This window comes from Macaca nemestrina, chromosome 13, assembly GCF_043159975.1.
Source record: "Macaca nemestrina isolate mMacNem1 chromosome 13, mMacNem.hap1, whole genome shotgun sequence".
In the NCBI taxonomy this organism is placed as follows: Eukaryota; Metazoa; Chordata; class Mammalia; order Primates; family Cercopithecidae; genus Macaca; species Macaca nemestrina.
In genome coordinates, this window is record NC_092137.1 from 12,824,846 (window position 1) to 12,852,417 (window position 27,572).

The 27,572-nt window shown below is 47.1% G+C and overlaps 1 protein-coding gene and 1 long non-coding RNA gene across 2 annotated transcripts; one reads left to right on the top strand and one right to left on the bottom strand.

The window, feature by feature from the left end:
* On the top strand, window positions 1-24,978 carry LOC105486467 (tribbles pseudokinase 2). Its single transcript, XM_011749330.3, has 3 exons — window positions 1-453; window positions 5,146-5,438; window positions 22,565-24,978. Exons 1-3 carry the CDS (start codon window positions 184-186, stop codon window positions 23,031-23,033), a joined length of 1,032 nt encoding a protein of 343 aa, XP_011747632.1. The 5' UTR covers window positions 1-183; the 3' UTR covers window positions 23,034-24,978.
* LOC139357770 (uncharacterized) lies at window positions 19,422-26,820 on the bottom strand. Its single transcript, XR_011611462.1, has 3 exons — window positions 26,725-26,820; window positions 19,636-19,756; window positions 19,422-19,554 (listed from the first exon to the last, which is right to left on the bottom strand). It is a non-coding gene; the product is annotated as an uncharacterized lncRNA (long non-coding RNA).
* Between the last annotated feature and the right edge of the window lie 752 nt (window positions 26,821-27,572).

Sequence of the window (27,572 nt, forward strand, 5' to 3'; positions counted from 1 at the left end):
ACAAGGTATCCGGCGGCGCCCATTTGGGGGCTTCTAACTCTTTCTCCACGCAGTCCCTCTCCTGTCCCCTCCCCTCTCGCTCCCTTTTAAAATCAGTGGCACCGAGGCGCCTGCAGCCGCACTCGCCAGCGACTCATCTCTCCGGCGGGTTTTTTTTGTTTGTCGTGTGCGATCCTCACACTCATGAACATACACAGGTCTACCCCCATCACAATAGCGAGATATGGGAGATCGCGGAACAAAACCCAGGATTTCGAAGAGTTGTCGTCTATAAGGTCCGCGGAGCCCAGCCAGAGTTTCAGCCCGAACCTCGGCTCCCCGAGCCCGCCCGAGACTCCGAACTTGTCGCATTGCGTTTCTTGCATCGGGAAATACTTATTGTTGGAACCTCTGGAGGGAGACCACGTTTTTCGTGCCGTGCATCTGCACAGCGGAGAGGAGCTGGTGTGCAAGGTAAAGGGCCAGGGGGTTGCTTTTTGTCTTTGGAAGGGGCCCGAGGGAGCGGGAGGGCGCCAGGCCCTCGAGTCTGGGAGAGGCAGATTCGCGGGATAATTACCGTGGCCTTATTAAATGGGTTTATTTATTTATTTGCTCAGGTTCGATAAGTTGCGAAGTTTTTAGACCGTTTCAGACAATGGGGCGGGCTGCAGTGGGGGCGTTTCGGGGAGAGCCCGGGGAGGGGAGGGCGGCGGGACTGCGCGGGGGCCACGGACACGCGTGCACCGAAGGCTCCAGGAGCTCTCTGCGCGAGGCCGGGTCCCGCTGCCCGGGGGGATTTCTTCCTGTGTCTAGCACCCTCCCCTTCCAGCAAGGATTAGGGAATCCCCCGGTAGTTTTAAGACTGATGACTCCGTTCCTTTCGCAGCCATTGTTCTTAGCAGCGGGCAGGTGTTAAACCTTTGTTCCGAAGGTGCCCTTTAAAACAGACACACAAAGGTGCCCCCTCCGGCCGAGCCCAGGGGCCCAGCGCAGGGAAGGAGTTTACAAAGACCTTTCTTCTGCCTGGAGCCTTGAGAGGAGGGTTGGGGTGGAAATCAAAGCCGGAGCACTTTCTGGTGAATAGTGAATGCTTTGGGTCTTTCTCTCTGGTCTTGGTCTCTCTCCCCATCTCTAGACTCCCCTGCCTGCTCATCCCCCCTTTTCCGTTCCCCCCTGAACACACACCTTTGCCTGGAAGGTTAAGGAGCTCCCATTTGGAGCCCCCAGGGATCCGCAGTGGTAATACCACTGCGATGGACACTTAGGTTTCCTTTTTTGTCTTTAACCCTCAACAGTGACTGATATATGTATATGTGTGTCTGTGTATCTTTATGTGCACCCACCGGGCCCCAGACAAGTGGATGAGGGGCGAAATAGTTTCCAAAAAAGAAAATAACTACAATAGAGCATACTACTACCCAGAATTGGACATAGATCAAGGATTCATTGTTACCTGATTTTAGATTTGCTGGTTTTTTTTTTTTTTTTTTTTTTTGAGGGGTAAGGGGAGAGTGGGGTACCCATTCTGCCTTTGAAATGGTCACTGGGCACGGTTGTGCTGCAAATAACACATCGCACTTTCGCCATTCACCGCAGACTACTTTCCTTATTTCATAGTGGACTGGAGTATTTCATTGCAAAATTTGGGTTTAGTGGAGATCTCCAGTCAGTTTTGCGATTGTTTAGTTCAGACCTTAGGTGGAAATCGGAGACTCTAAATGTTGCCCTTTGCTTGTCCTGAGCTTTGGTATTTTACATCTTCTCTAAGTTATTGAGACCCAGAGCAACTGTGCCCGGTTAACCAAAATTCAGTAGCTGGATTGAATTCTCAGAAGTCTGCAAGGTTGCACAATAGGATAGTCATCCTTTGAAATGAATGAATTCCACAGAACTGCCACTCTTGTATGAAATATGCACAATCACCCAGCAGTGAATATTTTCATTCCTTTTGCTCAACTTCAGTAGAGCATTTTAATATTTTTCAAAGGCTGGAGATGCTTTTAAGTATAGGGACTCTGCAGCCAAATTCTGCAGGGGCATCTGGCTGTTACTTCTTTGTTTAAAACCAGAGGTGACTCTGGCCTCTGCTCTTTCTTTCTCCAGATTTTTCAAGACATATTTCACTTTGGGCTGACCTTACAGTGTCATTTGCAGACTTGCGCTCTGGCCTCAAATTGGACTTAATCTGCTGGTTTAGTTATTGCAAAGATTGAATCAGCCCCTCACCAATTATAGTGTGGCTGCAAGTGGATTTAAGTGCAGTATCATTGTTCTGCTTGACAGAGGTCATCCCTTTAAGACACGGCAGCTTCTGTTTTCCTGACTTTTTACCAAAGATGATGTGGGTGACTTCCTATGCAAGCATAGTTGTGTATCTCCTAAGAAGCTCCAAGAGAGGTTTATAAGGCTGCTTCTCTGAACTGCGCTGAGAGATATATATGCTGTGGTCTGTTAGCTTACTTTAAGGCTCAGTGAAATCTACACATTGAATCCAGTTCCTTTTGATGTCTTAGAATAGAAGGTTCTTGTTTCCTAGCTGTGTGTTGACCAATGAAAAAATTCTTTGCAAAAACAGATCAAATGTAAAGATGCTATTTATTATAGAGGACTGCATAGAGAATTCCCTAGGACACTCTTTGGAGGAATAGAGATTCCAGAGTCATTTAAACAAAATAATCAAGGCTGCTTATTGTCTCCATGTGCCTACTTTTGCTAGATAAATGAATGAAGGCGTTTTAAGGAGTCTTTAACTGTATGTTTTCATGGAAATACTGGTAGCTACTGTGCAGATTGACATAATTACTATCTTGGCAGAATGGGTACTTTTTTTTTTGCAAATGTTATTAATGATGGTCTAATCTTACTGCCTTATCTGAACTGTCACATTACATAACCAAGGCTTCAAATTAAACATGTAAAGAGGCTGGCACCAGGCTTGTAGCTTGATTTTGCATGTGAAGATGATGGTTTAAATACCATTCCAAGCCCCTAAATGCCCCTGATAGCTACTAATAAAAGTTTGGCTCCTTCCCATCTGGGAAAACATAAATACTTATTTTATTTTTCATACTCTGTCCACCATCTTGGAATTTGGTCTCTTCTACAAAAGGTATGGCTACATTTGAAGCTGCCACAAATATGTTAGTTTTTTAAAAAATTCTGTCTCCATTCAGTTTTTCAGCAGTGGAGCAGGATAATAGGCTAAAAGTGCTGAGCAAAAGTCACCTTTTATGTTTTTGTAAATGCACCTGGAAACAGGAAGTAGATTATAAATAATCATAACTCTGAGCAGTGGCGACAGAAGCTGCAACCCGGTATTTCAGAACACATCATCTTCATTATATAATGCAGTGTTTACGTTAGCCACTGCAAAGCTTATTACTCCTTGAAATTTTTGAGCCTTCCCTGGGTTTCTGTTGCCTGCAGTCAGGGTGTTAAAGTTGATTCAAGCATTGCAGATTCCTAATTGAACAGGCCTCTTAGGTCACCGCTCTTAGGTCATCATTTGACGGTATCAGTGTGTGATTTGTGGTCTCTGGAGATGTTGAAGTATTCTTTCTTAAATTCTAGGTTATAGTGGCAGCAGCTGTGCCGCTTTTCTGAGATGCCTCATTATGGTTCATTCACAACATTACTGTTAACTTTGCTTCCTTGGCTGGGTTAGCACCAACTCTCTTGAGGTTTTACATCCCTGTTTGACTCACAGATTTTGTTTCAATTTTTTGAAGCTTAGAGCAACTTAACTCGTGGATTCTTAAATAGCAGTCTGTGGCCTCGGGTGGGCTTCAGAAAGCCCGTGAATCCCCTTAAAATGAATCCGGTATTGTGCATGCATTTGAGAATGGGCATTGTCAGCTAAGAGGGAACAGAGCTTTTATCAGATTTTATGTGACATCAGGACCCAAAAAAGATTCACACTGTTCTAAATCAATCTTCATTTTATGAAGCGGAGGGAGGTCCGGCAACCCTAAGCTCTTTATCCATCTCATCCAGATTACTGGTGGCAGGGCCCGGATTAGTGCCTCAAGGTTGCCGATTTCCAGTCCAGCATTTTTCCCACCACACTGCAAAATGATGATCAAAGAAAGTATGCTCTAACTAGTGAAAAAGCGATTTAGGCAGCTAAATGATTGTGAACTGATAGCATGCAGTGTATTGTTAGGGCGTTCCTGTCTTAGATGCTTTCCAGTGAAGCTCACCCACGCATGCCCCTGGCTCACGCACACACTGAATAGATTCATCTTACCCACATCCCAGGCAGATAGAAAAACCACATTCCAGACCCAGGGACTTGTATTCCTGATTTAGTGGAGGTCTTGAAATGAATGAAAGCGTTTTTTTTATAACCTCAAAAATTCTCTGTAGTGTTCATTTCTGTTAGGTCTGTTTCAAAAGGTATTGAGGGTGCCTTTTCTTTTTAAGCAACCCCACAATGAGTTGGCATTTCACAGGCTAATTTTGATTCATAGAAAATCATTGCATAACTGGTTCATTGAGTTAGATATCTGTGGAGGGAAGAGAGGAAGAAGCAAGGCTGCTGCCCTATTAAGAAGGATTGTTTTGTATTCCTACCTCTGCCACTGGGGGCTCGAGTTTTGGCTCATTCTCTGAGCCTCAGTTTCCATATCTGTAAAATGAAAGTATTGAATTAGAGACCATTAGGCAACAGCTAGCGATTTAATCTCTTAATTGCTCATGTGTCGTATAACGCGTGTTTATGTGCATTTCTTTTCCTTTTTTTTTTTTTGTTTTTGAAGGTAAATAAAGTGTTGTTGATGTCATTTGAGGTGGATCACTTTCCATTTTTGCCTTAGTTCTATAAACACGCAATTGGGCTAGAGACAAAAATAATGAAAATTATTATTTGTGTACTGTATTACATTTTGCAAAGCACTATCGCCTTCATTTTCTCATATAATCTTCCTAACACTGTAAGTCAAGTATCAGTTTCCCATGTTATACATAAAGATTTGGAGGCTCAGAGAGGTTAAGTGACTTGTTCAGTGCCACACAGCTGGTAGAAGGCAGGGCCAGTATGGTCTGGGTCCAAGTTCAGCATATTTTCTGTCATCTCAAAAGCCCATGCCTGTGGGAGGTGCAATGTTCTGTGTTTTGGTTGTACAAGAGGCACCTCTGACTCTGGTCTTACTGTTAATCCTGTCGTAGGTGTTTGATATCAGCTGCTACCAGGAATCCCTGGCACCGTGCTTTTGCCTGTCTGCTCATAGTAACATCAACCAAATCACTGAAATTATCCTGGGTGAGACCAAAGCCTATGTGTTCTTTGAGCGAAGCTATGGGGACATGCATTCCTTCGTCCGCACCTGCAAGAAGCTGAGAGAGGAGGAGGCAGCCAGACTCTTCTACCAGATTGCCTCGGCAGTGGCCCACTGCCATGACGGGGGGCTGGTGCTGCGGGACCTCAAGCTGCGGAAATTCATCTTTAAGGATGAAGAGAGGTAGGTCTCATTCCTATCCAGACCTGGGGACTGTGATGGACTGCTTCTAACAACAGCTTCCTAGAAAAGTCTTGAATGGACATTTTTTTTTTTTTTTTACTGTCTGTGGTCCAGATGAGGGGAAGGAATCTTAGGAGGGCAAAAGGAAGTGAATATTGCAATTTTCAAGTGTTTCGGGAAAGCAAATAGCTACTGTTTTAAAGGTGTCATCTGGTGCTTAAAGGACAGGTAACAGGATATTCTGCGACCCAGTGAATACGTATGATTGGTGTCTTGAATTCCGAAGGTGGCTGCAAACCTCTGTGGCATTTTCAATGTCAGTAAAGGCAGGGCCTTGAAAATTCTACCTGCAGAACACTCGGCACCCACAATCAGTCATTTATAATTCATTCATCCATGCACTCATTCAGTAGCTCTTACCTAAGCTTATATTAGCTATTAGTCACAATTCTCAGTACTATTAATATCTAGATGAATTAGATAGTCAACTGACCGATGAAGGAAATGCTACCAGCTCAGAATAGAGGTCCATGCTGGGTGGGGTGGTGGGGACATGTCAGTTCTCCCTAGGACTTGGAGAGTCAAGGAAGGTTTTATAGGAGGGGTGATTTTGGAGCCAAGACTTGAAAGATGACTGTATTTCAGGAAACGTGGGAAAGACCGCATTCCAGGTGAGGAAACTGCTGATGCAAATGCATGGCACTGCAGAGGTCTTGGTTATTTGAGGAGACAGCTGGACAGGATGCAGGCAACTGGGTTATGCCATTAACTCATTACCTTCTATTTAGCAGACACTGCTGGGGCCCTGCTTTCTCTCCCAGCTGATTTTGATTATAAGAACTCCTTCAAGCACTCTTTTTTTCTTTTTAAGAATATGAGTTTGGAGGAACAGAGGTAACAGATCTATATTCATTGCTCACTGTAGTTCGTGAATGAGGCTCCACATAACGTGGAGACCAGCTCATATCTTGATCTTTGCTTGTGAATGCCTTTCCCTTTATTAACAAACTGAGAAGGGGCAGCTGTTGGAAGATCTAGAGTGTGGAACCACACTTACCTTTTCTCTTCCACTCAGATGCCTCTGCCCGTGGAGCCTGGACATGTTTCCCCTGGTTTTGCCTTTGATGCCCTCTGTGATCTTGGACTGGTCCTTCGTCTGTTTCCACCCTCCCTCTGCCAGCGTCATATTTCTCCTTCTGTTACCTTCTGTATGCTATATTGGCTCTAAGGTCTTTTCAATTAATAATAAATTGGCATATGTGCTTCTTTGAATATTCTCATTTGGAAGATGAATATATGTGGACCCTCAACAGAATACTGACAAAGGTATTCTCTTTACCCTTCTATGTTCCACCTTTCTTGGAGATTTAATAACTGCGTCTACAAAAATAAGAGGTCACATTTGTTTACCCCTTACCATAAGGTTAAAGTTTAACTTAATTACCTCTTCCTATTGGAGAAGTGAGTATTATCATGTCCATTGCATAGATGAGAGCTCCAAAGTGCAACGTGGTGAAGTCCCAAAGTTACGGACAGGAAAGAGTCGAAGTAAGGCCTCATTCGCTAGTAAGTCAGCTGTCAAGAAATTCATTTGTCTGCCAGAGGGCATGAGGACAGCAAATGCCCTTTCGCAGGGATCTGTGTTTTTAAGTGTCATCTTTGATTGTGTTTCCATAGGAAGGAACTCTCGGGCACCAACGAGTAGAAGGAATGGCCTGTTCAGGAATAGGAGCCCCATAGTGAATACATATTTGTGCAGATGAGTAGAGCAGAGTGGAGGTCCCCAAGTCATAGAACATGGGAACAAAAGTAGACCCGGAGGTTGCAGAGTCTGTGTGGCACTCTCTTGTTTTGCTGCCAGGAGGCAGAACTCCAGAGGTGAAAGCATGCCCCAGTGCGCACAGCTAGCTAGGAGCCAATGAAGCCAGGTCTCACCTGGGCTGTGGAGGGCTTTTACTCCCAGCCTTTGCTTTTCCTTTATGAATGTGTCATGGCACAGCCAAAATCCTTGACGTCCCAGGGCCCAGGGAAGAAGCTTCCAACCTCAGGAGTGTGTACCTCTGACATTCCATCTGGAAGTTATGTTTGACTTTTGTGAAAGAACGTGACCCTGTCCAGAGATAACCAGCAAGGAGTATCCAATGTGAATGGGAAACCAAAACAATTCCCTGGACTAAACATGTCAAAGCAAAAGCCTTTTTTTCATTTTAAAGAGCATTTTCCAAGGTAAAAAGAAAATGTAAGGGACTGTAGGGAGCTGGCCTATGTAGTCCCTACAGTACGGTGGCATGTGTGATAGCCCCTTTGCCCATGCAGCCCTGTTGCCCCATGGGCCAGCCTTGAGGCTTATGCCCTGTAGGACCATGGAGAAAATGGTAACTCCTCCACCTGATCAGTGAGGTTCCTTGGCCTCATGGCAGGGTCACCTTGCTTGCTCAGTTTCGCACAGCCAGTCTGAGGGTTCAGCCAGCCTAGAAATCCTGTCATTTCATCCAGAGTTCTTCCTCCAGCCCAAGTCACGTGGAGGTCCCAGTGGGCTGGCCTTTCAGGAACATGACAAGTGTCTGTCTGGGCAGCTCTGAGAAGGTCGCTTCCGTTTTCAAGGACATTTTGAATGTTCTCAACAGTAGCTGATTGATAAGAGCTTTTTTGTTTTTCTAAAATCCAACTATCAACTAAGGAATCATGCCTAGTCACCTTTTTCTTCTTGTTGTTCTGTATTTTAACCTCTTGATTCCAGAATGTGAAACTTCTGCTTTTTGTCCCACAGTGTATCTCTCCTTCTCTGCCTCCTGGCAGCATTGAGTGTCATGGCAGATTCTCTTATTTGGCCTGCATGGTGGCCTACATGGAGCCCGTCGCCAGCACTTCCTGAGGGAAGAGTGTGAGGCTAAGTGTCAAGGGCCCAGAACCTCATTGGCTCCATGCTTGCTGCTGGGAACTCTCATCTTCCATCCTAATTGCATCACTTAGTGGAGCTAAAGCTTCCTTCTCCCTCAAGAACACTGAAAGTGTAAGGAAGCAATGGGTTACATTTTAAAGGCTTTTGGAAAGCTAAACCGTGGAGTCAATGTCTGTTTCTAACCTTTCGGGCATTGGTCCCACGGTGAAAAAGCACAGAAGCGAATTTGGGAAGTGCTGCTTTATTCATCTTCTGACCATTGCACACCTCTTTTGTGTATCAGTCTTCTCCCTCCCAGTGATGTGCTTCTTGAACTCTGGTGATCTGGAAAGCGATTGAAAGTGCACGCTTTACGTATGAAACTGGCTGAGGCCCACCTGGTGCAGAACAAGACCTGCCTATGGGCTGACTCCTTGTGCCTAAAGTTTCGATTGTGTGCCGTCTGGGACTCTGCATCCATGGCCATCCATGGAAACGTTCTTAGTGGAACTGCCAGCGCCTTCACTCCCGTCCCCCACTGGTAGCTTTGCAGGCAGACACGGATGACTCCTAGTGTGTTTGGACCTGATGCCAGCGTGCCTTGTGCTGCTAGGTAGAAAGGCAGCAGCTCAGGGTCTTCTGTTTCCATGTTACTTTGATTTGAGTTTTAGGTTTAACTTCTGGCTCTTCTTAGCTACCTGATCTTGGATAAGTCATTGAATGTTTCGAAGCTGCGGTTTCCTCAAAGCAGAAATAATAATGGCATTCCTGTCGGGCAGTTGTGAGGGTTAAATGAGATGATTCTGTGACTCACTGGGCAGGGCAGGCACTCATGATGGGACATCTGTTCCTAGAGTCATTGATGAAATAGTACCATTATAGGAGAGCAGTTCCCAGGACTCAGTGGGTTCTTGAAGAATTAAGTCGGTCTCTTGGGCAGCGTATTCTGAGAAGAGTGGCATAGGGGTTCAGATTTAGGCCACATCCTCCTCTCTGTTTGGCTTAATTATAATCATTAAATTAATGCCAAAGGTCAAGTGCATCTGGTCTGGAACCTGAGGCTCAGAAAGGCCAGATTGACCATATGTGTGCTGGAGTACGCGGCCACAGGCACATGTAGGGGTTGAAGGATCGTACCCCACCATGCCTGGATCAGCGTCTGTGTTACCGGCATTGGACTGCTGCTTCTCCGTCGTTCCCAGAGATGTTTGTGCAGGGCAGAGCTTGGTTCTTTTTGTTTATACTGCTGAAAAGGAAAACCTCAGGGCCCAGAGGCATTGAGCAGCATTTTAAGGAAGTTAATCTCCAACTCCAGTTGAACTTGCCTGGCCACACCCTGTGCATCCACAGTTCCTGTAGTAAAATCTCAGACGGTCTGTGTGTAGTAGTGACCACCCTGCTGGTTGGGGCTCAGAATCTGATAGAAGGCAGTACCCAAAGTGCATGCCCGGTGCACTCTGCCTCCCCCTCTCTGCTGTGGCATTGGGGTGACCTGCTTGATCGGTCTGTACTTAGAAGCCCCATGTTTCAAGCCCCTCCAATTCCATTTTAATTCACGGGAAGGCCTAAGCTTGGGAGAAGTCCTGCTACTTCTATGTAGAGTCAGAGCTGCTGTCTGGATTCCAGTCCCTGCTCTTGCACTTGTTAGGAAAGGACCTTGAGAAGTTACCTAAGCTTTGTGCCCAGACTGCCTCATCTGCAAAGTGGAAATAACAACAAGACTTCCCTCATGGAATTAAATGTATTAACACAAGAGAACCCAATGGCTAGCACACAGTCAGCCATCAGTGGGTGGGAGCTCCTGCCTAGCGCACAGTCAGCCATCAGTGGGTGGGAGCTCCTGCCTAGCGCACAGTCAGCCATCAGTGGGTGGGAGCTCCTGCCTAGCGCACAGTCAGCCATCAGTGGGTGGGAGCTCCTGCCTAGCGCACAGTCAGCCATCAGTGGGTGGGAGCTCCTGCCTAGCGCACAGTCAGCCATCAGTGGGTGGGAGCTCCTGCCTAGCGCACAGTCAGCCATCAGTGGGTGGGAGTTCCTGCCTAGCGCACAGTCAGCCATCAGTGGGTGGGAGCTCCTGCCTAGCGCACAGTCAGCCATCAGTGGGTGGGAGCTCCTGCTGACGGAAGCCTCGTCTGCACTCAGTGTCACTCTGTGCTCACAGGGCCAGTTCCCTGGCTCCCTCAGGATGCGAAGAGCCCTTTGAGCAGGTGCACTCTTATGCTGCTCAAGGAAGGTGGCTGGGGCCTTGTTCCCACAGCACTTCCTGTTTGCTTTTGCCCATTGGATTTCTCTCTGGGTTCAAGGCTTCCTGCCATCCGCCTGCCACTCTCTGCCTCCAGTCTCAGTTCAGTGTTGACATTTCCTTGCACAGAAGGACCCCATGTGAACTGAGAAACATGCTTCTTTACGTGTTTCTTCTTTGGGTAGAAGATCTTTATCTCTTGATGTGACAGGTTTCATTTCCTCTGCTTTGTGGAAGCCAATCAGTGCCTGCTTCTGCAGGGTGGAAGCTGTGACTCTTTGCAGGCACTCAGTGGCCTGGGGGCTTTCGGTATAATAAACGCCACCTGCCCAGATCCACAGACCTGTGCCTCCCCGTGGGGTGGAGGCCTTTCTCCTTCCCCCACCAACAGAGGTCAAGGCACGCTTTCTCAGCTCTTAGTATCTTTATTGGCTCTTCCTTTAGATCTTCAAGTTGCGCCCGCCTCCATTGAGGTCTCAATATCTAACAAAGTACAGAGGGCAGGCATCAGAGCCCTGGAGACCAGACTCAGCTTTTCTTTCATTAAAAGCTGTGTACATTTTTTCAAGTTGTGGGCACTTTGTGTTTTGGGAAAATACCTTTCGTTTTTGCTTTGAAGGAAACAGAGCTCCTGGAATTCCCTTATTTATAAGGAACCCCTTTATGTACTTGAGGTATTGCCAACTTTTGGGGAGGGCTGGCGAGCCCTCCTGTTCCCCAGGGAGGATCAGTGATCTCTTTCCCATAGCACTCCCTTTCCTCATCAGAGCTCATCTCCTACTGTATTGTGATGGTCCGTATGTGCATCTGTAGACGGTCCTTGTGCCCTGCTGGGAGCTTCCTGGGGACATAGGCTGTCTCATGTTCACTGCTCCTGGAACAGGTTGGGCCTCGCTATTTGTTGACGGAATGTCTCCTTTTCTGAGTGGGAGCAGCTCAGGTTGGATGCTAATGACAGAGAGAGAGAGGCAGGGGTAAGTAGAGCCTTGGTGTCCAAGTCATTGCCTGGAATCAATGGGAGCCCAGGAAACTTACACATCCCCTATGGAGATACCTTTTCATAGAGAGCTATTTTCAAAGTTTCCCATCAAGTGAGAAATTTACCCATCATTTCCCTTTTAATGATTTATGCAAAAGTGACATTTATTTAAGACATTGTTTTCAGTGTCTATGGCAGGCTGTAATTTTATTCATGAAGGGCTTTTCTAATCACAGTGAGAGAGGGGAGAGCTTCCTCCAGGTTCCACGCTTATAAGTAGACTAAATAGTAGATATTATTCAGCAGGATTTCTTGCTGGGATGCTGACTACTTGTCCTTTGTAACTAGTTGATGGGCTAGTGTGTGTCCCCAAGCAAACCAAGCAGACCACTGACTAAAACAGTGGTCAGATTTTTTTATTACTCCATTTAGCCCTATGGTCTTAGGCTGCCTTCTCTGAAATCATGAGAAGAGACAATGTATTAACAATGTATTAACATGTTAAGTGTCCGGCACAGTGTCTGGTGCCCTGCAGCTACTTGAATACATAGCCGTCATTATTGCTTTTGGGCATCCTCTGATGTCGTTGAGCCTCATAACCCAACAACCTGGAGATTCAATTATTTATTTAACAAATACTTATTGAGCACCTATTATGTGCCAGGCACTATTCTTGGTGTTGGGGATACTACAGAGCCCAGTGAGACAGAAACCCTGTTCTCAGGAGACCTACATTTCGATGAAATTATATCCAGGGTCCACCATATGTTTTACCCATAATGTGATTCACAAATTTAATTCTAATTACCTACCATATTTAATCAATTTAAACCCAATGAGTAAGATACTCTTATTTTCACCATTTTACAGATAAGAAAATTGATTCTCAGAGTCTACTGGCCAACCAGTGGCAGACCTGGGGTTGGTACCCAGGTCCCTGGCTCCAGAGCCCAGGCTCTCAAATACTAGGTTGTCTCCAGGAAATAGACAACAGGTAAACTACCGTCTCTTATGCCCAACCCTGAGAAAGAATTTTCTCATGCAGTTAGGCAACAGGTGTGCACCAGGAGGACCTGACTAGCCAGGGTCAAAACTAGGCTTACGACTCGGTTTTCCTGAGCAGTCATGGACTGGGCCACCAATGAGCCAAGCCCGCGGGCAGTCCTAGGTCCTGTTTTCCCATTCTGTGGGTGGTGGTGTTGTTTTTTTTAATCCCAGGGAACTATACAGTGGGCTTCATTTCTTTTTCTATCCCCCATGCCTAGCACTGGACTTAGCAGTACTTAGGAAAGTATAACTGTTGATGCCGTGGATATACAAATAGCCCCTTCTGTCCCAGTGGCATGAATATCATAAGAAAAATCCACTAGCCATATTGACAGTGGAAGGCAGTGGATGGAAACTCATTTTCGATGTTTTTTTTTTTACTCAATACTCTTGGGAGTTTCTCGAAATCATGGAACAGAGTCCAGTCTATTTGAAATTTCTTTGGACTCTAGCCATTGCACTGCTTGAGCAGAGTCTTGCCTAGATGCCCTGAACTCCAGACAGAATGTTGGAGTCGGGGGATCTTAGATATGGGGGTCATTCTATCTCGCGGACATTTATTAAGCACCTACTCTGTCCTCCAGTGCTAGGTGTTGATGGTACAGGAATCAGTACAAGAGAGTCCTTGCCTAATGATCGTAATCATGACTCAGTAGTTACTTAGCTGTAGGCAGTATTTAGCAGTTCCAACAGTGGAGTACGGTGTGGAGAATGGTCACCTCTGGGAGGTGACGAGCTCCTGCGCGAGGTTGGCCTGAGTGCTGTAGTACGGATGGGGAGGTCCCGGAAGGCATGAGTCAAGCCAGAGGCACAAAGAACCATGTGTAGGGAGGAGGGCTGTGCTGCTGGAGGGTCACCTGTGCTAGGACAGAGATGAGGCTGAGTCCAGGGCCTGAAAGACACACCCCTCACCTCCAGCTTGCCCAGAAGGAACCATTGAAAGGTTTTTCTGGAATGCAGGGACAGGTTTGTGATTCTGGAAGTATGTGTGAAGGATGGACTGGGTAATAGCAGCCGGGCATGGGTTCCAGGAAAAAGTGGCTCAAACCGAGACTGTGGCAGTGGGATTGAAGAGGTGGGGGCAACAAGTGGGGCTTTAAAACCGACCCTTTTATCTCCAAAAAAAGGAGGAGGAGAGTGTGCGTACCCAAGGTCCCAGATGTGTTAGTGGCACAGCCAAGAGCAGGACCCAGGTTTTTCGACCCGATCTCATTCATTACGTGCCTGAGCGCACAGCTCCACAAGCCTGCGTGGGGCTCCCTGTCGAGGGCAGCGTCCCCATCTGGCCCTGCGAGTGGGTACAGAGATGCACTTGCAGTCCTCGCCGAGCTCTGTGAGCTCCCACCCCACACCTGGAACAAGACTGGGAAAATTCTGGACCCTGAAGCACTCCTAAGCCACCGGGCAGGGCAGCAGCACCACCGCTGGGTGTCCCTGGCCAGCACTGAGCCCGCAGAAGCTCTGTGGAGAGGTCAGTCCATTACACAGGGGAGGAGGGATTCTTCAGGAGCCGTGGCTGAATGTCTCAATGCAGGGAGTGAATGGAGTATTGATGAGGAATTCCTGTCAGCGTGGCATCCTCTTTCTTGGGTTTCCCTTTCTGTTCCTATGGCGACAGGATGGACTTCCTCTGTGAAGCCCCAGCGGCCTGCAGGCTGTGCTGTGTGGTGTCTGCGTGGGGGCGTGGGAAGGTGTTCAGGTACAGTGAGACTCCCCTGTTCATCCAGGTACCACGGATGGGAGTCAGGGGCAGGAACATGCCCCTGCACGCGGACAGGGCAGGGGTTCTGTCGTGGCTGGGTAGATGGCACTGCAGAAAACACCTGAGTATTTGAGTCAGATTGGGTTTCTTATCCCCACTGTGCTGTTTCCAAGCAAGTTCCTTCATCTGTCTAAGCTGCTGTCGTCTCCTGCATCAAATCGGTGTGGGCACACCCACCTTCCAGATTGTGTGGTGTTGTAAGGTAACGAAGCATATTCTCTCCCTGTAGACATCTCTCTCTCCACCACGACGCCCTGAGATGCTTCCCCTGTGGCTTACCTGTTGCTCTCCTGCCCTGAGATGCTTCCCCTGTGGCTCACCTGTTGCTCTCCTGCCCTGAGATGCTTCCCCTGTGGCTCACCTGTTGCTCTCCCTGCTAATTTATGGGCCACTTGCGGTAGGAGTTGGGGTGGTTCACTGACTCTACAAGACCTGGTGCAGAGGTGGCTCTCAGAGGTGACTGTTGGGAAAGTCTGTGCATACAGGAACCAGAATTAAATGCACGACAATTTATTTGGAATCGTTTAGCGGCCTGTGAAGTTCTAATGAGGCTGCCAGGCCGGCATAATGGTGCCTACGGTGCCAGGTGGTCCTTCCCAGGCCGTTGGTAGCAGTCGTCCCGGGCGGGACCCTGGCTTTCACAGCTGGACTGGCTGCCCAGAGTAGTGTTTCAGTAACAGTCAGGGCAAGGTCAGATCTGGCAGCAGCTGACCTTTTCACTTGACCCTTAAGCCTATCTGGACCGCCTGACCGGACGGCCTTCAGTGATTTCTCTGGATTTCACTGACCTTAGGCCACCGGACTTCCCATCCCTGCCAGGCCCACTTTGTCTGGCTGAACTCCCAGCTCAGCCCCACCCTGGCCCACCCTGTCCTGATCTCTTCCTGCCAAGAGCCCAGGGTGCTGTTTAAAGATTTAAAAGCACAGCATGATTTGCTCGTGGAGACTATTTTTTGATCTTGTGGATCAAGCACTAAACTTGGAGTTAAAAACCGGGGTTTGAATCCCAGCTCTACCACTGGCTTGCGAGGTGGCCTTGGATAAGTCAGATCTGCTTTCTGTTCCCTCAGTTTCTTCATCCAGTAAATGGGCAGGTCTAACCACCTGTATCAACCTCATGAGCTATAGCAGTTAGCTGTGAATGGGATGGTTTTGTACCAGATCTAGTGCTGAATAAACTGGGCCACCAATGAGGCAACAGATGGAGACAGATTTGTCTCCATCATCTCAGGGTCTCCCTTTAAAAGTTTTTCTTTCTTTGGCCCTAAGTAAATCAGTGATTTTAGTACCAGAATGTATTTTGGAAAGAGCAATGGCAGTAGAGTCCAGATGTAGATTTCAGAGCTCAGCTTCTTCAGCTTCTTTGTGTACAGCCTGGGGCATTTAATTCCCTGTGCCTCAGCTTCCTTATTTATTAGGAAACATGCGTATATCATACTTGTCTTTTACTTTTGAGAAATAAGGATGCAGGCTGTTAATAATCTTAGCATCTTGTAGATGCTTCACACATAGTTTCTATTATTGTTACTATAATTATTATTAGGATATTATACGGTGTGTTGTAATCACTAGAGCTTAAGAATTAAAGGAAACTTTAAAATCTGGAATTCTGAAGCTAGAGGAGCCCTTTTCAGGCCTTGCAGCTATTTGTTCTTATTTTACAGAAGGGAAATTGAGGCCAAAAGAACCAGGGGCCACACTGGTAGTTCAACTTACTGGCCCAAGGGAGCTCTGGAGCCTGTGCTGAGAGTGGATGGGGGTGCGGGGAGAATTGGGGCTTTCAGGGCCGATCTGTGCTGCTCCACAGATGCTGGGAGAGGAACCACACCCTGCTGGTTTTGGCTTCCTCACCTGGCACCGGGATCCGGTGACACAAGGCCTGGCACTGGGCTGGGCCGTCATTGAGTACACAGGCTGCCCACGTGTAAGCCTTGTTCATTCAGCAGGTTGAGAGCAAAGCAGGCTGTTCTCTTCCCATGCCAGGCACAGTTTGCAAAAGGCCTGCGGGGATCCAGCTTCTCTGGCCAAACCAATCCTACCCCAAGCTGGTGGCTGGCAGGGAGCTGTCTCTTCCCCTGAGAAGTTACTGGAGATAACCATTGTCATTTACAGCGTTTTAGTCACAAAAATTACCACCCCCCCCCAACCCCTTGTCACTTTGGGGAATGTTTATTCTTCTCGGACTATCTCTGGTACCACCACTTCCAGGAAGCATATCCTGATCACCGTAGTCGTAACTGAATAAAGTGAGGGGACTGGGCTGGGCACGGAGCTGGGGAGAAGCATTCCAGCCCGCGGGAGGAACAAGAGCAAAAGACTCAGGAAGGAACGAGAATTCACATCTACTGCCGTGTGCTGGGGACTTGCATTTCACGCTTCCTCACCTGTCTTCTCCACGAGGCTTTTGGGTTGAGGGTAGGTGCGAAGGTTCGTCTTAATAATAAGATCAGTAATCATGGCTGCCGCTAGTTTTTTGCAGATCTACCACGCTGGGCTCCTCGGTAGATACCGTACTTGCATTATGACAGTTAATTCTCACAAAAACGGAGAAGATGGGTGTTCCTTGTCATGTCTGTCTCCGCAGTGTCTCCCCAGTGCCTTGAGTTGCCTGGTTGGGCAACTCAAGCAGAGTAAAATGCTTGGTAAATGTCTTTTAAATGCCTGCATGACTAGTGGGACATTTGAATTACTAGGTCCACAGATGCTTCTGTTGGTTTTTATGGAAATCAACTCCTTTGCCTGGAAAATTCATAATGCCCAGACTGTGAGGGGACGTGAGCCATTGCAAGACTGTTCATTCATTTCTGCTCCCATTTCTGACATGTGCTAGAGCCCCACCAGGGACTCCCCATACACATTCTTGAGACTCGTGACTGGCAGCCCTGTTTCCCAGAGGAGGGAGCCAAGGTCCAAAGACCTTCAGCAGCCTCCCTGCAGTTCCACAGCAAGTCCACAGTGACCAGAGCTGACACTCACCCCCGCCTGTCGGACCTCCCTCCATTCCTCTCACGTGGTATACATCCTGAAAGGTCCTTGTCGAAAGACGTAATCCAGACCAGTTGCCTCAACCCTTGCCTAGAAGTGATGTAAACAAGTTCACAGTGTTCTGAGAAGGAAGCAAGGTCAAAAGAATGACCTACCAAGGACAGCAAGGCTGCATCTCCTCCCCATCCTTTCTCCCAGCTTCTCTTTTCTTTTGCCCCTGTCCTGCCTGGGATGCAGATTCTCCCTTAGAGAAAGAGCAGGCTCCTGTCCCAAGGACTGGCTGTCCTCTGACACTGGGGAGGCACATGTGCTGCACGCCTTGATGGAACCTAGTGAACTGAGCAACCCTGGTGTGGTTTCCTCCGCCAGCTTCTTGAGTAGGTGGGGTCAGGCCTAAGAAAGGTGAGCACCCAGCCACTGCCTTGCCTTGCTAGCCATAGGAGCCTATTCAGACTCTGAGCATTAGGCTCATTGTCCGTGAGAAAAGGAATCGTAGTACCTGCCTTGGAAATGGAGCTCCTCAACTTTGAAGAGACGGTATGTGTAAGTGCCTTGCACGCATTGGGTACATAGATGATATCTGACATTTGGTACTTTGTAATTTTCAAGGCCTGATCTTGAACCCAGGTGTCTGTGCCTTAGGACACTGCTTTGCTCTCTGACCTGGGCTGGTTTCTGTGGTTGTCCTTCTGCAGCATGTGCTGAACCAAATGTGACAAGCAGACCTGGGCCCTCCCCACTAAAATTGCATCCTCTGAGGGAAAGGAGCGTGAAGTGTTGGCTAGATGAGCTTGGGGGCAGCTGGTATTTGGCAGCATGTGGGATGGTCTTTTCATTTTATTCTCAAATTCATGAAGTATCGGGCCTAGATTCCGTGTGCTCATCTTGAGATAGGAAAGGTGAAAGGTAAACTCCAGCTTGGGGAGGGTCAGTGTTAGTGGACGGAGTGGAGGCCTTAACCATTTTCTGAGGCTTCCACAAAGGGGTTAGGATGCTTTGAATGTGGGGACACCTGGCAGGAGGAGGTGAAGGAGAAAGTCAGAATCTAAAATGGTGACCTGGAAGGGGATAGGAATGGAAAAGGGCCTCAGATTTGGTCAGAGACGGGACAAAAGTGAGCTGACACAGTCGGGGAAACATAATCCGGGCGGGGGGACACTGTGGCAAAGGCCTCAGAAGGACTGGGGTCAAGCAGGGCATGTGAGGAACAGCAAACAGGCTGGGAGGGAGTGAGAGAGCGTGTGGCCCAAGAGATGGTCGAGAGTCCCTTGCATAAAAAGCTTGAGGTGGTGAGCTCTGCACCCTGCCAAGGCTGAGCCAGGAGAAGTTCAAGTCCCTGTAGTCATATCTCCCTCCCACCTTTACTGACAGATGCCTGATATCCCCACCCCCTTATCACCATGGGAGATGCCTCAATGCTGTCATTTACAAAGCCCATCTTCTGTAAAGCTCTCACTGACTGCCACTAAACCCTGGCCAGGTAGGCAGATCATCGGCCCTTGTTCCTTTCCCGGTGAGCACACTGAAGCTCCCCCTGGGGTCGACAGCAGGACTGTCCCTGTCATTGATGGATTGCGTATCTGCTGTGTGCCAAGTACTCATCTAGGTGCTCAAGGTACAGCAGCAAACTTAAGTGTTGTTCTCTACGTACAAAATGACATCAGCTGCGTGCCCATGGGCTCTTGGAGGTGGGAAGTGAGGTGATCATCTGGAAATGATGACCATAATGATACATAGTAAATCTTGAAATGTAAATGTACAATATATCCCATGCTGAAAAGAGGAGGAGGGCTACGTAATGTAGGATGGACAGGATGAAGTTTAATAAACTTCATTCGAGCAGAGACAAGACAAAAGTGAGCTGTCACACAGTTGGGGAAGCATAATTAGGGCAAGGGGACACTGTGGCAAAGACCTCAGAAGGACTGGGGCCAAGCAGGGCATGTGAGGAACAGCAAACAGGCTGGGATGGAGAGAGAAGGGAGTGTGGTCCAAGAGATGGTCGAGAGTCCCTGGGGGTCACCCTGCAGCCGTGGCCAAAGATGAGCTGCATCACCACTGCAGGTTTGGGGCAGGGGAACCTGGGCAAAACCTGGGCCCTTTGATACCAAGATCCATGCTTGTTCCACCGGACCGCCCCTTGTCCCACAGATGGAAGAGCTTGTTTTTCTTCTTACTATTATTTCCACAGTTGTAATTCTTTCCATAGCTATTCTGCTGCTAGAACAGTGAAATTGGAGGTGAGGGGTCTGGCTTGCGCTGGGTGAGAATGGGGTGGAGGAAGCTGTGGGGAAAACTCACCGTGCCTGTGGTTCGAGATCCCGGCCTTCCTCCTCCTTTCCTCTGCCCCTTGGGTTTCACCTTTTCACCTCCGTGGCATCTCGACAGCTAGTAAGTCTCATGGGCCAGCTCCACCTGCCACCTTAGATTAGGAAAAACAAAAGGACAAAAGATGCTGGTTTTTAATCAGCTCCATTCCGGATTAGCACATGTAGATCCTTCCTGTTTTTGTAGAACATTAGCTATAGGTGCAGAAGAGTATGTATTCTATAGATTATAATAGAATGTAAGTGAGCACATAAAAAAGGGAGAGATGGGTATTACAGAATCCCAGAATGATAAAACTGACAGACTTTAAGACCGCCTTGTCCAGATGTTTGCATGACAGTGTAAATGTACTTAATGCCAATGAAGTACACTTAAAAATGGTTTAAGTGTACTTCATTGGTCTTATGTTGTGTCTATTTTACCACATAACTTTTTTAAAAGACTTCCTTGTCCAGTGCTCCTCTTTAGGTCTGAAAAACAGAGAGGTTGAGTGACTCAGCCATAGCCACACAGCAAGTGAGAGACAAAGCCTTGCCTGGAAACTGCCTTCCTAGCTCTTATCCCCGTGCCTTTTCCCATGACCACAACTATTGTTTGTTTGTTGGTGGAAATTAATACGGGAAGTAGTTACTCCTTGAGCTTTGAACTCCTGTAATCCAAATATGAGGTCTTAGAGTCAACCCAGGATTTCACCAAACCTTTTGCTATAGAGAACTCCTAGCAGCAATCTTTTGGTTAATTTGAACCTTGCCCCCACTTCTATGACTCTTAGTGGCTGTGGTGATCACGCTGAAAGGCTAAGACCTTCAGGCAGATGGAGGAAGAGAAACAGCAGGAGATGGACTTGAGTCACAAGCTCTGACTTATGACCCAATGTGGTTTTTCCAAGCTCTTTCTTATTCTCTGCTTATTTGAGCTTTTTTTGCACTTCGGGGCAAACAGGGCAGATGCTTGCATGTGTGCCTGCATGTGCGCTTTTGAGATGAAGGAAATACGAGATGCGAGTGAGACAGCCCTTGTAGATGCTGTCTTAATCCTAACTCCAACACCTCCCCATCCCTCCTCACCTTCTCTGCAAGCCCCCAGGGGTTTGATAATGGGATAGATTAACTAAGTTTATGAGACCCAAGGACTACCTACAACTCTGTGAGGCAGTGCCCCAGCCAGGAGAGTCGGAGGAAGATTTCAATTTCAAGTATGGGAAGGTAGCAATTCCTAGCTTTCCACTCAAAGAACAGTGGGGCAGGAAAACAGGAATTCCTAGGAGGCCCCTGAGCTAAGGAGAGGAGGCTGGTTTAGGACTTGGGGCGCTGGGTGGAGGAAGCTCTCAGTGACTTTCACCGTAGCCTTGAACAAGTCACTGCCATCCCGGCCCTCACAGTAGATTAGGTATAGTTAATGATAAGAATTCAACTCACTTCCGAAAGTATTTCCTGAGCACTTATGTCATACACAACAATGACATCAGATCTTACTGTGTAAGGATGCGTGCTGGATTCCAGGGTCTTTAATGCAGGATTTCTTTACCTCTATTCTTGAGCATACGCTGGAGAGTCCCACTTTCCTGTCAGCAACCACGATGGACCTTAAATGGCAGGGAAAGACTGGGGGTAGGATGCCTAGTTTGAGTTGGATCTTGGGCTCATGGTTCTGTTCACACACACCCCACGCACACAGACATGTGGGAAATTGGAATCACAGATGTGCACAGGCAGAAGATGTGGGTGACCTTAGTCAGATGTTAGAACCTGGTCAAGGACAAGGTCTTGGGAGTATGAGGGGCAGGACTGAAGATAAAGGCAGCAGGAAATCTGGAAAAGAAGACAGTTTTGTTTTTCCTTTTTGAGATAGATTCTCACTCTGTCACCCAGGCTGGAATGCAGTAGTACGATCTCAGCTCACTGCAATCTCTGCCTCCCGGCTTCAAATGATTCTCCTGCCTCCGCCTCCTGAGTAGCTGGGATTACAGGTGTGCACCACCACGCCTGGCTAATTTTTGTGTTTTTAGTAGAGACGAGGTTTCACCATGTTGGCCAGGCTGGTCTCAAACTCCCAACCTCAGGTGATCCGCCTGCCTTGGCCTCCCAAAGTGCTGGGATTACAGGTTTGAGACACTGGGCCTGGCCAGGGAAAGAAGGTGGTCTTGATATGAGGGTGTCAGCCTCAGAAGGACCAGGTGATTGGAGTCCACTCCTGCTTGAACATTCCCCTGCTTCCTTTCTGGTCCTAAAGAGAGGCAGCTGGTATAGAAGAAAGAGCAGCAGCATCAACTTAGGAAGATGTGAGATCAAGTCTTCTCCATTTCCCAGCTAACAGGTTTGGGGAAGTTACTCAAACTCTCTGAGTGTCGATATTCTCATCTGTAAAATGGGATATTAATATCCTACATGTCGAATACAAAGGGCTGTAGTGAGGCCAAAATGCAAGTAAGGTGAAAGCTCGTTGTGGACTGTGTTCTGTCACGTTAGTTACAAGTCTGCTAAAAGTTGTAGACAAAGCTGTGGGCTTCCTGGTTGGTTAGATCTCGGTTTGAATTCTGTGGTGCCCTAGCATTATGCAAATGTGACATTGAGAAAGCTACTTAATCTCTTGTTCCGTCTTCACAAGGGTGATGATAATGTGATTCATGGTTCGCTAAGGTGCTCAAGGTTTGAGCTCCCCAGTGGATTGTCAGCTGCATGAAAAGACCTTGTCAGTCTTGTTCACCCATGTGGGTGTCGTCAGCCCTGGAATAGGAGCTGGCAGCTAGAGGGTGCTCAGTGAGTAATGTTTGGCTGGTCAGATGAATGAATGAATGTGAATGAGAAGTCTTCGGAAACACTATAGTCGGGTATGTTATGATGCTGGTGGTAACGTGTCTCCGAGCACCCTCAGGAGCTTATGTTTTCCTCCTTTCTTGCAGGACTCGGGTCAAGCTGGAAAGCCTGGAAGACGCCTACATTCTGCGGGGAGACGATGATTCCCTCTCCGACAAGCATGGCTGCCCGGCTTACGTAAGCCCAGAGATCTTGAACACCAGTGGCAGCTACTCGGGCAAAGCAGCCGACGTGTGGAGCCTGGGGGTGATGCTGTACACCATGTTGGTGGGGCGGTACCCTTTCCATGACATTGAACCCAGCTCCCTCTTCAGCAAGATCCGGCGTGGCCAGTTCAACATTCCAGAGACTCTGTCACCCAAGGCCAAGTGCCTCATCCGAAGCATTCTGCGGCGGGAGCCCTCGGAGCGACTGACCTCGCAGGAAATTCTGGACCATCCTTGGTTTTCTACAGATTTTAGCGTCTCGAATTCAGGATATGGTGCTAAGGAAGTGTCTGACCAGTTGGTGCCGGACGTCAACATGGAAGAGAACTTGGACCCTTTCTTTAACTGAGCTCATGCCCCACAGAGACTTAGCAGGTACCAGGAGTGAGCGAGGGCAGCGGAAAGGAGTTCTTCCAGGGGACACGAATTGCCTGGCTGAGTAGCAAAAAAGACATTCACACTCTTAAGTTTCTTGGTTCAGAGAAGGATAACCTTCAAGGAGCTGACTGACCATGTAGCAAGGGGGCAAGAGGCGTGGGATGGGGATTGGGGTGAGATGGATGGGAGCCCCCCGGAGCTTGTCTTCCCTAACATAGCCTGGGAGACCACCCCTTGCCACTTGGGCCACTTCCGCCTACCCCACTTTTCATTTTGTTCCAAAATAGTTGCAGATCCTCACAGAATGAAAACTCTCTGCCTCAAACACACATCCTGGCATCGCACTGTTAGCATTTAACTTCTTGTTAGGATTCAGGGAAGGAACAGTTGGCCAAGAATTTGTTTTTCTTTGAAACAAGCCAACCACCTAGCTGGTAATTAATGAGGTTCACTTAAAAAAAAAAATTCGGTGCACACAGACTGACATGAAACCTGGGTGCTACACTAAAAGAAAACAAAAGTCCAGTTTGTGTCTCTTAATCGCTCACTTCAACTCATTTCTTCTAAATAAACTATTTAATATCCTGGTCAGGAAATGACATGTTAATGCTTTGCTCCCTGAAGGGGAAAAAAAATCTGTCCTTTAACAAGCTATTCTGTTTTGTGTCAATTGGTTCGTGGCAGGAAGCTATTAGAAGTCAAACGTCCAGATGCATTACTGCTATCTTAGTTTAAAGGGGGAAAGAAAAGGGAAGAAGAAAGGAAAAGAGAAATCCAACTCCTTTTTCATGTTTTGCTTTTGAACGATGAGGGTTTGTGTGACAGGCATTCCTCTTTGCTGAGGTGATAGCAATGGCCTGAGATTTTAGCAAGCTCCTGGAGTCTGACGCTTTTGCAGCACTCTGATCGCAACTAAACATTTGTCTTTGTTTTATTAGAAGCTAGTGAAACAAAGCAGGTTGTCCCACGTGTATAAAATACAGGGCAGCTATTTCGTTTTCTTTACGGAGAATGATCCTTTTGGCTTGTAAGGCCCTCTGGTTTGGACAAAAAACCCCAGTAGAGACGAGCGGGAAGGATAATTAGCTGAAAGCTATGATGATATAAATAAAAACAGCTCTCTATCCCAATACGCACCTTTGTATTTTCAAGAACTCTTCTATTTATTAAGGAAAATGTCACATTGTGATGTATTAAGCCAGTACTTCAATTACGGGTTGACTTGGGATGACATATTACATGCTGTAGTTAACATTTACGATTTTTTTTCCTTGTTTGAGTATTTCTGTCTCTGAAATAACCTTTTACTTGGCTTTTCTAGATAGCTTTATTTGATTTCGAGTGGCAAAATGTTTTTTATTATGGCTTTTCTATTGCTGTATGATACAGAACTCTTTTGGCATAAATATTTGTGTTCCCAGTACCTCACTTGTTTGGATTTGACTGCCTGTATATGTTTTGTGAAATGGTCCTGTTTTCGGGTAGGTGACACGTGGACTCTAGTATGTAAATGTTACTTGAATCTGTGCTTCATTATAGTGTGTGGCATGTATGTGCGGCCTCTTGGATGCTTTATGCCTGCGCAGCAGGAGCCCTGTCCTCACGTTCCCAGGAGGGCGGCTTCACCCTTCGTAACCAGGAGACAAGGCGGCCATGGATTTGCCCTTGATTCTATTTTGCTAATGGAAGATATAAAGGAGAGAAGGTTTTTTTTTTTTTAACATTCTGAAGATGGTGCTGTGTCAAGAAGGACCTTTTTTTCTTCCCTCTCCCCTATTTTTTAAGTACCTTGGAGGAGGAGAGATTGGTGACATGCATGGTGGGGATCTATGGCCTCTGGTGCTTTGTCCTGTATTTGGTTTAATGTTTTTGTCCTAATCTCTTCAATCAATAAAATTGTGCGTATTTAACTAAAATGTTAGAGTCTGGAAAATGATGATTTTTTTTTTTTTTTTTTTTGCCACCTGTGCTTTGTGATCACCACACACCAAGCAGAAGCTCACATCTTCTTCCAGGCATTTGCTCTTTCAGGGTGAGCCACTGCTACTAATTTAAGACACGGAATCTCCCTTTCATCATATCGGGGCATATGCTGTCCAATCTGGATGCAATAGCTCACACTGAATCGTTACAACAACTGTAGGTGACCTGACTTACGTTCCTAATACAGATTAGGAAATAAACCCAGAAATGTGCATGCCTTGTCCAAGGTTAAACAACTTGTAAGTGATAGGCCCAAGACTGGACCCCATGTCTGGTTAGCCACCAAGCTTGTTTACTCTTGCTACAATGTTAAGAGTCCGTATGTTCTTAGGGAGAGAGTAACAATAGCTCTGGAGTAACCAGGATTACATAGGGCACAAGTAATCCAGGCTTACACATGGTTTCCCTAGGAAAAGCCCTGTGCTGCAAATTTGATTGGAACCCTCCTAGGAGACCACCCAACTCCCAGCAACAACATCTGCCCGGCAGCCCTTACTCGAGTCTGAGATCCGCGAATATCAAGGTTGCTGGGGCTTGATAGACAGTCGCATCTATAGTGTACCTTACTTAACAGAAGTAACTACAGCCCAGAGAAGCTCATTTCTCTCCTGAAATGTTTGCTAAGCACCTCTGTTATTTCAGTGTGTGCTGTGAAGAGACATGAAAACAGACAAATGCAATGAGTAGAATGGAGTGGTGGGGTACACTCGGGATTGATGGCAGCCCATCAGATGGGCAACTCCTGTCTAGGTCTGTCAGGAGGTGTCCTGGAATGGGTAGCACCTGAAGCAGAGTCCAGAAAGAAAATAATTTAGATAATAAGAGAGACAGTAGCAGCACTCTATGCAGAGGATGGTGTGAGAAGTATTTAGAGACTTGTCCAAGTTAACACCATGAATGCCAAGCCCTGGATGGAGTTCATAAAAGATCTTGCAAAGACTGGATTTTGTGGTGTACAAGAGGATGTGGCCGAAGCAGAGGCTTCCTGGCCAATTGGACCAGTCTTCTAAATTCACAAAGTGCTTATTATTCAGTGACATCCCCTCTGTGTACCTAGCACCTGGCTCAGCAGCAGGCACCTGACCCACTGCCTGGCACATGGAGGTGTTTAGTAAATAACTTCATGGATATAATTTGTGCCAGGGGAGGTGTCCTCTATATGCTCCAAAATTTCCTTCCAACCCCAGGTGTCTTAAGATGCACATTATTATAATAAGAGCAGCCTTTTGCAAGTATTGATGCCTATCATTGACTTTTGCTAGGGCACATATAGGCTGATCCAATTTTTTTGCTCTTCTCCCTGCCTGTGATTAAGCTGACATGGGTCTGTTGCCTAATGAATGCCCGTCTGAATTGCGCACTGTCAAACATTCACCTGTGTGGTTGCTGGGGGCGGGGGGTGGTGGGTTGCTGGCACGCACACCCCAAGCCACTATATAATGAGCTTCCACCTCGGTGGAAACCCGGACCCAGGAAGCTCCTGCCCCCTTTCCCTCTGAAGACTTAGCCAGTAGAAACCTTTCATTTTCTAATCCCTTTGGGGATAGACACTTTATCCTTTTTCTACCAATCTGGACCTGGGACCAGGGCAAGGGGCCTAGGCCACAGGAGTGAGGACAGAGGCGTGGGGAAGTAGCAGGCCTGGGCTCTGAGTTTCTACGCTGCTGTGAAATACTTACCTATTGTGAGGACCAAGGCTGTTGGGAGGGTTGACTGAGCTAAAGTGTGTGAAGGGCTTAGCCCTGCCTAGGCTGGAATAGTGACTGTTACTATTGTCAGCCACAAGGATTCTAAGGCAGAGTTCTTTTGACTGGACAGTGGTACCGGAATGGAGACTCTATTAGGATCCATTAAACAGAGGTTACAGAGACCCTCCCCTGCTGCAACCGAAGCAGCTCCACTTTTATCAGTTTTTACTTATCAGTTGTTATGTACACTTCTAGGGAGGAAAATGAAAAGTTTCGCTTGTATATATGTGCTATGATCTGAATGTTTGTGTCCCTCCAAAGTTCATATGCTGGAAACTAATACCAAATGTGATAGCATTAAAAGGCAGGGCCTTTTGGAAGTAAGTCATGAGAGTTCTGTCCTCATGATTAAGATTAGTGGCCTTATAAAGGAAGTTGAGGGGAGCTGCCTTGTCCCTTCCACCGTGTGAGGACACAGCAAGAAGGCACTATCTTGAAGCAGAGAGTAACCCTCAACAGACTGAACCTGCTGCCACCTTGATCTTGGACTTCGCAGCCTCCAGAACTGGGAGAAATACATTTCTATTATTTATAAATTACATAGTCTAAGGTACTTTGTTATAACAGTCTGAATGGACTGAGATGATATGTTTGAAAACCACTATCAGGTCCAAGTCTTACAACTTTTGATAAAGCAACTAAGGTCTAGAGAGGAAACAAAGGCCGAGAGTCACCCAGATAATGGAGTGTGACCTGAAGGACCAAAGTGAGCAAGAGCTTTGTAAACAATGGCCCTGTACAAACTCTAGGGGTTCTTATTAACCCAACTCTTTTCACTG